The sequence below is a fragment of the Miniopterus schreibersii genome (assembly GCF_964146895.1).
Source record: "Miniopterus schreibersii genome assembly, chromosome: 5".
Classification (NCBI taxonomy): domain Eukaryota; kingdom Metazoa; phylum Chordata; class Mammalia; order Chiroptera; family Miniopteridae; genus Miniopterus; species Miniopterus schreibersii.
The window spans coordinates 44,743,296-44,756,287 of NC_138106.1; the positions used below are offsets into that span (position 1 = coordinate 44,743,296).

At 38.8% G+C, this 12,992-nt stretch overlaps 2 protein-coding genes across 4 annotated transcripts in view; one reads left to right on the plus strand and one right to left on the minus strand.

The window, feature by feature from the left end:
* Positions 1-64: 64 nt before the first annotated feature.
* On the plus strand, positions 65-6,601 carry NCBP2 (nuclear cap binding protein subunit 2; the record flags this gene model as incomplete). Its single annotated transcript, XM_081137687.1, has 4 exons — positions 65-244; positions 1,150-1,331; positions 3,847-3,985; positions 4,549-6,601. 4 exons carry the CDS (start codon positions 65-67, stop codon positions 4,618-4,620), a joined length of 573 nt encoding a protein of 190 aa, XP_080993813.1. The 3' UTR covers positions 4,621-6,601.
* Positions 6,602-9,429: 2,828 nt separating this feature from the next.
* Positions 9,430-12,992, minus strand: part of SENP5 (SUMO specific peptidase 5) — a 29,510-nt gene continuing 25,947 nt past the window's right edge. For all 3 annotated transcript variants that reach the window (XM_081137684.1, XM_081137683.1, XM_081137685.1), the window contains 3 exons: positions 12,796-12,879; positions 11,068-11,118; positions 9,430-10,188 (listed from right to left, as the gene is read on the minus strand). In XM_081137684.1, the coding sequence (XP_080993810.1) occupies positions 10,078-10,188; positions 11,068-11,118; positions 12,796-12,879 (246 nt within the window). In that variant the 3' untranslated portion in view covers positions 9,430-10,077. The remainder of the gene's footprint in view (positions 10,189-11,067; positions 11,119-12,795; positions 12,880-12,992) is intronic.

The following is a 12,992-nucleotide window of genomic DNA, read 5'->3' on the forward strand; positions in this document are numbered from 1 at the left end:
ACGGACCACGTCTGAGCCCGCGCCGCCCGGTGACGACTCTGCCGCGCTGCGATTGGCCAGCAAAATGCCGACTTTCTGCAGCAGCGTTGCGCGTTTCCGGTTCCGCCACCTCCGTGTCTTCTGGTTCCCGCAGTGGCGGCGGCGTCCTCGTCGACCTCTTTGCACTATGTCCGGTGGCCTCCTGAAGGCGCTGCGCAGCGACTCTTATGTGGAGCTGAGCCAGTACCGGGACCAGCACTTCCGGGTAAGGGAGGCCGGACCGCGAGAAGGGAAGGCTCTGGGCCAGAACGTTGAGAGTTGATTTTCTCTTGTCTCATTGTGTCGTCTGCCATTCTCTGGTTTCCCGAAACCCGAAGTGAGGCTCGGGGGCCTGCTGGGGAATAGATGCTGAAAGGGCGTTTGGATATCACTGAATCCCCTTCTCTCCTAGAAAGGGAGTTTGAGGCTGGCTCTCTCATTCCCTTTGAAGCCGCTCCCTGTTCCTGGCCCAATGCAGAGGGGTTCGAGCGGCAATGGTAGTGGCTCGCGTTTTCACGGGCTGTGCCTCGGTGGGTGACTTTGTGATGAGGGGAAGGTGTGTCCTTTTTGACACCTGGAGTATATGGAGGCGCCTTCCTGACTCATACCGGGGCTTTTTAAAATTTCATTGTAGTAAAAAATATATGGGCATTTAAACTATCTAAGCAGTTGTTGCTTTGAACATTCTCAATGGGAGTATTACAGGGGTACCCTTCTCAGTGCAAATACATTTTTCACTACGAAAAATAAAAAGGCCCTGTGTAATATACTGGTCCAGGGTCTGGAAATTAAACTGGTCCATTAGAGAAGGATCCAGTGCTGAGGATTCGGAGTGTGCAGGGAAGAGGCATGCCACTTGTATGGCAGCATAGTACAGAAGGAGAGTTATGTGCAATATAACTTTCAAGCCATGGGCCTCTACTAAAAGCAATCTGGACCTTGCATAAGTGCTTCATAGATTGTGAACACCTCTCACTTTTTTTTTTTTGGCAACGTATTTGTCATGGATTGGGATGATGAGAAGCTGATTCCCGAATCAGAATGAATGAAATTTTTTCTTATATTAGGAATACTATTTAAGCAGGGCTCTTCTTAGGTGGTGTTGCTTAACTTTTCTCTCTTTAAATTCAGGGTGACAATGAAGAACAGGAAAAATTACTGAAGAAAAGCTGTACGTTGTATGTTGGAAATCTTTCCTTTTACACAACTGAAGAGCAAATATATGAACTCTTCAGCAAAAGTGGTGACATAAAGAAAATCATCATGGGCCTAGATAAAATGAAGAAAACAGCATGTGGTTTCTGCTTTGTGGAGTATCCTTCCTGTGTGTCTAATGTCGCTGTTGGACGAGGGTGGGAACTAGAGTGGTTAGTCACCTGTTTAAAAAAAAAGAGTGAGGATATTCGCTAATTAGCATCCCTGAGGAGGATATTAGCTAATTACCATACTTATCTCTCTCTCCTTCTTTCCTCTACCTCCTACCTTCTGTCTAGTTTGTCTACACTCATATTGTGAAAGCTGGTAACATTTACATCCTGTTCAGAAATCCATACTTTGTTTATAGTTGGTTTTTTTTTAATCCTCACCTGAGGATATGTTTTTATTGATTTCAGAGAGGAAGGGGGAGAGAGAAAAAAAAATTGATGTGAGAGAAACATTGATTGGATGCCTCCATACATGCCCCTACCAAGGATCAAACCTACAACCTAGGTATGTGCCCTGACTGGGAATCAAACCCATGGCCTTTTGGTGTACAGGGCAATGCTCCAACCGAGTCACCTGGCCAGGGCTATAGTTAATTCTTTAAGAAAAACAATCTTTCAAGAATATATACTCATGGTGTTTAAAAAGTCAAGGGTAGCTCTGGCTGAATAGCTCAGTGGGTTGTCCCAATACATCAAGGTTGTAGGTTCGACTGCCCGTTAATGGCACATACAAGAATCAACCAATGAATTCATAAAATAAGTGGAACAGCAAATTGATGTTTCTCTCTCTCCCTTCCACTCTCTCAAATCGATAAAAAAAAAATTTTTTTTTTAAAGTCAAGGGAATAGTGAAAATAAAATCCCTGTACCATTTTAAGCCGAGAGACAATCAGTTACCAGTCTCTTGGGTGTCTCCAGAAAAAATCCTGTGGATGTATGGTAGTGTACTACATGCAGTTTTTATCCACCTCTTAGCACTTGTTCTGTATTAGCACATGTTGGTTTCTTTTTAAAATGGCTGTATATTATGTATTTCATTATATTAGATGTATATAGCCTGATTTTTATAGGTCAAAACCAAAACTATTTGTGATCGTTACTAAATATTGGAACCCCTGGATTTATCCTTTGGTTTCTTCCTGATATTTTTTTCTTGGTCATTTTGATTTATATTCTGAGAAAGTTTCCAGACCTGATCTAACATGTCTTTTGAAATTTTTTCTCCATGTCCTGAATTATGTTTCTTTTGGTTGTATTTGTGCTGTAAATTTTCCATAAAGGTCTGGTGATTCTTGGGTTTGCAATCATAATTAGGGAAAAGGCGGCTGATTTTGTGGACCCAAATTCCATTTGTTGCCTTACCTTTGGGATATGTGGGTTTCCCAAATGCCAGAAAGAAAGTGATTGTATTTTGGCCAGCTAACATCAAGACAGTGCTTTAGTTCCTCCACACAGTTTGTTCAGAACCCTACTATTTTATTTGTATTTGCCTGGGATTAAATGCCTTCCTGCTAGAGAGTCTTCCCACATAGAGAACATTAATTAAACCCTATTTGCAGCTTCACTTCTTATTCAACTTTGAATTAACAGCCTCCTGGGCTTGCTGTCTCCTTTAAGCTCCTTCAGAATATTTCAGATTGACTTTGTTTTATCCATTAGCATTGTCCCATTGGCTTTTGTTGAATCACTAGTCTGCTGATGGCCTCTTCTATTTTCTGGATTTTTTTTTTTTTCTGTCATTTTAACAGGGGTCTTGGAAAGGAGGGAAATGTACTCACTATGAGCTTGAACCAGAAGCCCCACTTCAGATGTAAGGGACCAGAGCGTCCATGTTTTGCTTTTGCCTCTGGTAGCAGTTCACAGGGGACAGGGAGAATAATGAAAACACAAAAGACAAAGAAAATTCACCTTGTAGATAATAATCTCTGAGAGCTAGTATTTTTGCATTTGTCTTGTAAGTCAAAGATCAATGATAATGGCAAATACCCCAGAGAGAGGCTGCCATTGGCAGTGTTGTTTTCTGTTTGCCCTTTTAGTGTGCATTTTATTCATTCAACAACAAAAACATTACTGAATGCCTACTGTGTGCTAGGCATCTTGTAGGTGCTGGACACTGGAATTTCGGCAAGTATTTCCTTGTGTAATTAAAGATAAGGAAAAAACTGTCTAGATCACCATTTCTGAGTCTTTCCTTCTAATGAAATACAATGGCAATTCCTTATGCACTGTGACTTTCTCTCTTATTAAGGTTATTCTTGAATATACAGCTCCAAATATGGATGCTATTGATTCCTTAGGTGAGTGCATTGTGTGGCCTAAACCTGCCCTGAACATATTTTATATTTTGCAGTCAAAATATGGGGAGAATGGGACCAAACAATTATTAACAGGATTATTCAGGAAATCATGATCATTGTAGCCATGGATAAGTGTCATATTTGACTCTAGTGCTTCTGGACCAACCTTAAACAGGCCTGTGCAAACCAGATTATCTTTAAACTCCATGTGGTTGGATTAGTTTTTGTACTTTTTCTTAACTCTGCTTCATTTAGGTGTTGTTTTCTGTAGTTCCAAAAAGGTTTGGAGAAATGCTATATAGTGTTCCTTAATACTTATACTTAAGATACTATTCAAGAGCAGATGCAGAAAATGCCATGCGGTACATAAATGGAACTCGTCTGGATGACCGGATCATTCGCACAGACTGGGATGCCGGCTTTAAGGAGGGCAGGCAGTATGGCCGTGGACGGTCTGGAGGCCAGGTATGCAGGAAGGTTCTCTGGACTCAGCCTTTACCTGGGATTCCAGTCCTAATGACAAATGTTTTACCTGTTTGTATTTGCTCTTTTGAAAATAACTTTGTGCCTATAACTGGCCTGAAGTGAATCTCAAATCGTCCATTGGAATTAGTACATTATTTTCTTCACCAATGAAATGGTATATTCTGTACGTTTCCACAAACAACTATTGCCGGACTTTTGCTAAGGGCTAGATATTTTCCACCTGCAAAAGTGTCTAGAATGGAAGCAAAATGCACTTAGTTTTGTTTTTACTTTTAAATAGCCTAATTTAAGTACTTTGCAATGTGTTCTTTTTGACTGCTGGTGAATGAGTATGCACCTGATGTTTGGTCAAAAATGAACAAACAACCATTAGGTAGTGTCAGATAATTCTACAAGTTAGTTGCTTAAAAAAAGTATGTCCTGCTTGAATGTTAATTCACATTATGACATCTGAAAAGGCTTAGTTGTTTGACATATTTACAGGAGGCATATTTGTTACACTAATCTTCTCTATACTGTAACTTGTGTTCTTTTCAATTAAGGTACGAGATGAGTATCGACAGGACTATGATGCTGGGAGAGGAGGCTATGGAAAACTGGCCCAAAACCAGTGAGCAGTAAGAACTCCATCATGAAAAACTTACTCCTTTGGCCTACTGAATTTAACGTACATTACCCAAGGTCTGCAAACCTGCCATTTTAAAATCTTTGATCAATGTCTCTACTGAGCCAGAAGCCACTTCATGGCTTTCCTCTGAAAATTATTAAAGGACAGAATCCAAAAGAATGCCTTTAATTCTAGTGTTAGAATATTGGCCATGTGTAAGGTTACCAGAATGATTTTCTTACTAGGTCAGAAATCGTGTTCCTTGGCAACAGTTTATCTATAATGTTGATTTATCAGCCGAAAACACCACACTTCTTTTAGGAAAACTGGAAAAAATTTAAAATTTTGTTTACTGTGTTTGCATCTAAGTAGGTTCATGGTCTACATTGGGGCCTGGAATTACTATTTAAAAAATTTTAAGTTTCCTTGAGATAAAGTTGAATAAACAGAGTTTGTAATATTGTATACCTTTGTTCTAAATTAGGAACAGATGTTTTGACAACTGAATTTTTTCCTATGTTGAATGCTAATCTCTACAGGCAAATTTAGGAGTCAAGAGAACTTCCTAAAGAGTTGGCGCAAAAGTAAGCCTTAGATAATCCCAGGGGATACTACCTGCTTACATGCTTTATATATCAGGGAATTAGGTACAGGACTTGCGGGGAATTTACTAAACACATTTTTTAAAAGATGTGTTTTGCTTAAAGCTAAAAACAAGGGTTGGTTTGTATTATGGAGAACCTCAAATACTCTTAACAGAAGTGGAGGACACTGTCAGTAGGAAATGGGATGAAATATCAGAGGACATGAGTTAAAACATTGCCTTGACATGATGAAAGTTGCTTTGAGGGCCATCAGATTTATTATTTTCATTTTCAGAGTGATCTTGGGAATGGAGTAGGTCTAAAAAAAGAGCTTGAAGATCGAGAGGCTGCCTAACAAAAAATGATCAGAAATGCTTCCCTCAGGAAATGTGTTTTGGCCAATTGTCACGTTGAAGTCTGTCTTGTTTTTTCACCATTTGTGCTTACTGAGTTTCAGAGCCTTGACAGCTATGGTCTCCACAGAGAGGGGAGTCTAGAGTATTTACAGTTGTAAGGCAAGAGGTGATTTCTCTCTAATAGTATAGTGAACTGTTGCTCTTTTTAAAAATTTACTGGGGTAACATTGGTTAATAGGATGATATAGGTTTCAGGTGTAGATTTCTATAATAAAAGATCTGTATATTGTACTGTGTGTCCACCACCCAAAGTCAAATCTTCTGTCACCATATATTATACCCCCTTTACCCCCCACCTCACCCCTTCCCTCTGGTAACCACCACACTGCTGTTTGTGTCTAGGAGTTTCGGTTTTATATCCGATATATGTGTGAAATCATATGGTTCTTAGCTTTTTCTGACTGGCTTAATTTCACTTAGCATAATATTCTCAAGGTCTGTCCATGTTTTCACAAATGGCAGTATTTCTTATGGCTGAGTAGTATTCCATTGTGTACATGTACCACATCTTCTTTATCCAGTCCTCTACTATAGGTCACTCTGGTTGTCTCTATTGCTCATTTAAAACTGCTAATCTAGTATAATTTTCCCTGACATAAGTGACATTTTTTTCATCTAGCAACAAAGTATCTCCAAACTTCTTATAGTTTATGAAACTTGGGGCTGAAGTATCTCAAATGTGAACATCTTTGACACTAGGTAAGTGTAGGTTTTCTCATTAAACTGAAACCAGTTGTTTGAATTTTTATAAGAGCTATAACTACTTGTAAGTGCTTAGGAGAAAAACATTTGCAAATAATTTAATTTTATGAGGACGTACTATTCATTTTTTAAATTTCTTTTTACACTATAGTTTGAATTTAATGTATTTTATATTCTTTTGTAGTAAAGCATAACTCAGATTTCTATAGGCCTTAAAACCACAGACAGTGGTTCTACTTGGAATTGTGACTTCTGTAACAGATGTCAATAAAGTTGGACCAACTTATCCTCGTCTGTGCCCATTTCCTCAACTATAAAGAGAGACATTGGAACCTTCTTACTCTGGAATATTTATGAATGTGTTTTGGGGGAAACCTATGAATAATGTGCAGAATTTGCATGTCCATTTTAATTTGACAGTTATCTTATATAGTAGTCACTAGCCACATGTAGCTAATTAAATTAAAACAATCAGTTCCTCATTCAGACTAGCCACATTTCAAATGCTCAATAGCCACATGTGGCTAGTGGATGCAAATACAGAACATTCCATCACTGCAGAAAATTCTCTTGGTAGGCTGCTTGGAGCCTACACTGGTCATGTTCATAAATGAGCACTGTCATGACTGGAATGTCACTCGGAAAAATTACTACTCACCAAACAGTACATGTTAGTCAGTACAAGAGAACACACGTTTATAAAGGCATTTAGTTTATTTTTCAAAAAAATATTTTTGCTAGAAGGTTTGGGTCATTTTACATGATCACCACCTTTAAATAAATTCTTTTTCTGACCAAAAGGTACCACTTAAATGAACAGCTTGTCTAGGTCTGCTTTTGTAACACCCAAATACAATTAGCACTTCTCTGATGGTATTCCCTAGGTCTTCTTAATTATTGTCTACTGGCCAGGAGGCAGAGCCCAGCACATAAAGTATGTGCTTTATAACTGCAAATTAATTTGGTCATCAGTAAGCAGAGCAGGTAGTCAATATATCTAATTCACACTTGTTTCTTGCCTGATGGGTCTGATCCACCCAGAGCTCCCAGTTATCTCTTTTAACCCAGTGAACCACAATTGCAGTGAACCACAATTTCAGAGAAAAAGGGCAGCTCAACTTAGACTAGTGCTGGCTGTGTCCCAGTTAGGTCTGTTACTGTTTTGTTCCAACTATGAATTCAAGATGACCAGTGTTACTTGTATTTAATGATAAATAGAAAATACAATGCAAAGCCAAAAAAGGGATTTGGGGACTACTGGGAGCAAGTGCTTTTTTTCCCTTAGGAGGTTCCCTTCCTTAAGAGAAGGTTGGTTCTCTATAATTCTTGAGAGATCTTAATTAAAAGTTGAATTAAATCTACATTCATTGCTATAAATTTAACAAAAGGAAAAAAAATCACTGGAAAGAAGCAACTACAGACTGATAAGTTTGCTGATGAAGAGAAATGGGCAGCTTATTGAAGGCACATCATAAGTAGCTTTTAGTCTGTACAAGGCCTACACTCAACCCCAAAAGCATAAGGTCTACCCACCTTGTGGGCAACAATTCAGTGCCAAGCTAGTGACAGTAAAACAATGCCTGTCTCTTCCACCAACAGCCCAAACTATATTTCAAAAATGTCTTTGTTGCAAGGAAGCAATTATTGCAAACATCAGGACAAAGGCCATTCTAATGTAGGACTTGGGCTAAATAGAGGTTTATAACTAATCACAAGAGGGGGGAAAGTGACTATGTGTGCTAAAACCAAGTTTCATGAATGCAGAGAAACATTTTAACCAGACTTAAAATGCTGAGCAATGCACCTCAAGGGTCCTATAAAGCTGAAAGTGAATGAGGAACTGGACAAGGACAGTTCACTATAGGTTCTCTACGAACATCCCTGTAAGCCTCAATGCTGAGATGACAACAGTTTCTCAGATTGGAGGAAATGGCAGCTCAGGCTTTGGGCATTAAGATTCTTGCCAGAACACAGTTCTGACACTTCTACATGCCTAATTCTATCAGTAAGGAAGAGAGATAAGTATAAGACATTTTGAATCAATAGCCTACTTACTGGCTACTCTGTGTAGCTACAAAAAAAAAAAGGCAAATGTATCACATACAGATTTGAAAAATCTCATTTTGCATACTTATGTCTGAAAACTGAAAACCTTAAGACGACATCCTCCCCATTTTAAATTGTCACCTTTCCTAATGCAGACACAACCCTATCTATAGCAGCATAAAGTGCCTCTAATCTCAGTCTTTTTAACGATTTGAAGCACAGTAAGAAATACTGACCTGGTTTTATACTAAGGAGTTTGAGTCTGGGGGACTTAGGAAAGTGCTGGGGCTGTTTACAATGTAAACACTGGTGTTGGTGCTTGGAATGTCTGGGGAGGGAACCCTGCATGTAAACATGTCTGACTCCACCCTCAACTGCTGCAGTCAGCCTTACCTTATGGCCAAGTTAAACTGCACATTTTAGCTTTTTATTTTCAACACCTAACTAGGCATAGATCCCAAGTATCTTCTGCCATTTTCTTGGTACTTTTCTGTACAAATTTCTGAGTTTCTTACATACATATCTGTTGCTTTTCCTGCCCAGTTCAGAACAGATAATTGGGTAGTTTAACATGCATCTTTTATTTCCTTTCAAATACCACAAAAGGCTAGATTGAAGATGCAAGATCCATTATATTAACCCTAATGCAGCTAAGTGTAAGGACAGGGCCACTTCTGCCTTTCTCCAGAAGGTGAGGTTCATAGAAGTGAAAAAAGGACTCATATTAGAGTCTCAGGGTTGGTCGAGCAGAGGCCAAATGAGCCCTGCATGTTGCTGAGATCTCTAAAGGGCTAAAGGGGAAAAAACTATTAACAGTTGCTGTACTCCTGAGGAATCAAGTCTTCTCTATTACCTTTCCTCTTCCCCCCACCCACCTGCAAAAGACCTGAAGCCAGTCTTCGTTTTGAATGTTTATATTCTAAATACCCTTAAAATAGGTATTTGGCAAACCTTAATTTCTTATGGGAGATAATACAAGGGAAGTGCCAACTTGTAAATTACAAATGAATTCTTATTTGTTTGACCCCTTGTTTGATACTAAGTTTTTTAATGGGTCAGAAACAAAAATCCAGGGATAGGCATTTATTATAATTCTCACATGTGCCTCCATAAAGAGAATACACCAGTTAGTTTTTGGCCACTTCTCACCCATCAAAAGGAATGCAACTCAAATTCCAAGACTCACCTAGAGTTGGGAAGTCAGTGAAAGGTACTGCTGATAAAAGAAAGAAAGACAGGACTGACTTTGTCAAAACAACTAGCTACCTTTTATGCCCAGGGAACGCCTAATACTCTCAGAGTTATGTTGTATCAAAAACATCCCACATTTTTAGGTTTTGGGATTAAATTTTAAACCTGTACTCAGTTCATATCTGTTTCAAAAGCTGCACCAAGTCTACTAGGCTTTTTTTTTTTTAATACTCTGCACTGCATGCTCTGTGTATATGCATGCGTTTGGATAATAAATATTAAATATAGGGTGTGGGAGGGGGAAACAGGTGGAATCCATAAAGTTAAAACTGAAACCAAACTGAACATTAAAAAATAGTACATGGTAGCTAGAGCAATGAATAAGGGCTAAAAATAAACTTGAGGTAACAATAGTGGTCCAATACCACTGATCTGAAATATCTGTAAAAATTCAAATAAGTGTTTGGAGATTCAAGTAACAAACCATCTGCTCCAACTTGGTCAGACTTCCCAGCCTTGCTGAGTTTAGTCCATGAGCCGGCACTCACACAGCTCCTTGTAAATCCTCTTCCGGACTCGGGGCATGTCCTCTTGGGAAAACTGGAAAGACTGATTTAAGGCGAGGCACTTGCAGTACTGCAAAGGACCCAGAAACATTTAAATGGCATGAGGAGTTATGTGCTAGCCCAATGTATTTTACCAGATGCAGACCTAATAAAATAGGGCCTAAGGCAGCATTTTAAAACTTGTTTAAACTTGTTATAAAACATTGTTTCAAAACATTTACCTCTAAATTACAGTCAACCTTCCATGCAAGTATATGGCCTGGGATCTCCCCACTTAATACTGTGAAAAGCGGAAACTGATGAAGAGGCTCCAATTCTGCTCAAGGTGCAACTAGACCTAACGGCCTTTAAATGAGAACTTGTACTTGTTCACAAACTCCAGACATTCAGGAGTTAATATGAATGAGTCCATCTTCCAAGATCTTTGCAATTTTTTAAATTCATGGACCATATACTATAACTTCCTTCACATATATAATGTATAACAAAATTTTCAATAGCCTTTTGACCACTAAGGGAATCTACAGTATAAGAAAACACAGCTTTTGAATGTGGCCATTATTTAAAATCTAAATAGTTTTTACTCTATGGCTAAAGGCCATTTGCCAATGGTTAAAAATATACAGTTAATTCTGCAAATGCCAAGGGCTTATGATATGGACAAATTCAGATCAGTGTCCAGTGTGGCTTACTAATAACTAATAACCTCTGATAAGACATGGATGACACCAATTATTCATTCCTGACCTTCAAAGATGGTTCTTCCTAATGATAACATCTAAAAATACAGAAATTACTGCTTTTCAACAAGAAAGGAAGAGGAAGGAAAAGTACCCTGTTAACTGTAGCTGGTATCATGTACATATCATGGGTACTCCCATCTCTCCTCTCTAAACCCAACAAATTGAATTCACACATTATAAATTCTGAAAAAACAATATTTGTTTACCTGGAGCACAAAGACTCCACAGTCACTGTCATTTTTCTGTTGTGGAATACACTGAGGGGGAAAAACAAAATGATCATTAAAATAAGACTAAGCAGTACTCTTGAGATGAAAAAATGAGCAAACGACAGGAACTGTGTCTATCCAGGACATCTGGTAGTGTACCAGTGGTATTTCAAGTGTTTGATTTTAGCCCTGCCTGGTGTGGCTGGTTGAGCATCGTCCCATGCACAGAAAGGTCACCGGTTCCATTCCTGGTCAGGGCACATGCCCACGTTGCAGGTTCAGTCCCTGGTCAGGGTGCATAATGGGAGGCAACCAATTGACCAGTCTCTCTCACAATGATGTTTCTCTCTCTCTCTCTCTAAAATCAATAAAAACATATTTTAAAGCAAAGTGTCTGATTTTATGAAGGCATCTGGCCACATGAAAACAGCTGTCAATCAACTGCAATTTATAGAACATTTTGCCTAGATAAATGGGAAATCAAAAACATATTTTAAAACTTCCATTTGGATAATTAGTTTTTCTGTGAATACACCGACACTAGAACTGTGGATCAGAGAAGATGTGCCTGGTCTCTGAATACTTAGACAGTAACGATCCTGCTTAGCAGTCTTCACTTTTCATCTCATATTACACAACTCAACCCTATTCTTTGAAAGAAATTTTAAAGGTAAATGGTATGTTTTCAAAAGAACTGGTTACTATATCCTGCCTAACATGGGAATATGAAAGATCCAGACTAAATTTAGGAGAATACCTAGATATTCTGGTTGGGTAAATTCAGAAAATTTACAAATTCAATTCTAGTTTGAACTAATATACTAAGTTATTTAAAGCATAAAACTTAAGCTTAAATTTAAAATTTAGCACTTTGTTCATTCAAGGATGAACAAATTAATCTTATCTCTTTGGTTTTGGGTTAAAGGTTTGTTTCAAGACCCTGCCTTATTAACATTGAGTCAGTGATCCAGATAGACCTGAGTTCAAGAACCTGACCCTACCAGTAGCTGTGGTGGCCTTTGGGGAAGGTCCCACCTAGGCTTCAGTTTTCTCATCTAAAGAATAAAGATGATGCTTATCCCTAAATGACCTACTTACCTCACAGGCTGTAAGGATCAAATGAGATCACACAAGCATAAACATTTTGAAAACATGAAATCAGTGACTATAAAATGTAAGAAACTGGTATTTGTAACAGGATTGAGAGGCTCTGCCTAGGCACAGTGCTGCACAAACAGCTTTAACTGTGTATAGGCCAAACATAGTGCTCCTTCCATATTGTGCTCTGACTGAAGCACTCAGCCCACTGTCTTCTCCAAATGCCTGGAAAGTAGCTCAGTGCACTTGCACCCTCAGAAGATCCAAATAGTCATTTCAATATTTTCTCTGGGTCAATACGAGTCTCCTGGAAATACGAGCTATGAGGTAAGACACAGGTACCACCCCCAAAAATATTTTTATGACCATATCATTACAAAAATTTTATAACCATATCATTCGCAGCTGCCCCCAATAATGAAATGACTAAACTTATTTGTTCCCAGCAAGCACTGGGAAACAGCAGCCAGATGACGAACACTAATGTTATGAGCTGCCTCCTCGAAGCCTCCAGGCTCTTCATTGGCATCTTCATCAGTAGTCTAAAAATGTTTTTAAAGACACCCACCCCTTTGATAATTCCATCCCCTTGATATGCCTGGGTTTTCATTTTTATCACATACTTACCTTTGTAACAGGAGTCTGCCAACCCTGAAGAAATTCAGGTCTATTTTTTTCTCTGGCTTCAGTCAGCAAATACTTTCTTATATTCTGGTTAAAAAGAAACCGAAACACAAATGCTATGTTTCATCAGTTGATGAAAAATGGAACCTACCCACAGCAGAAGAATGGAACCTCTTCCGCAGAAGAGGAAGCTGTGGCCC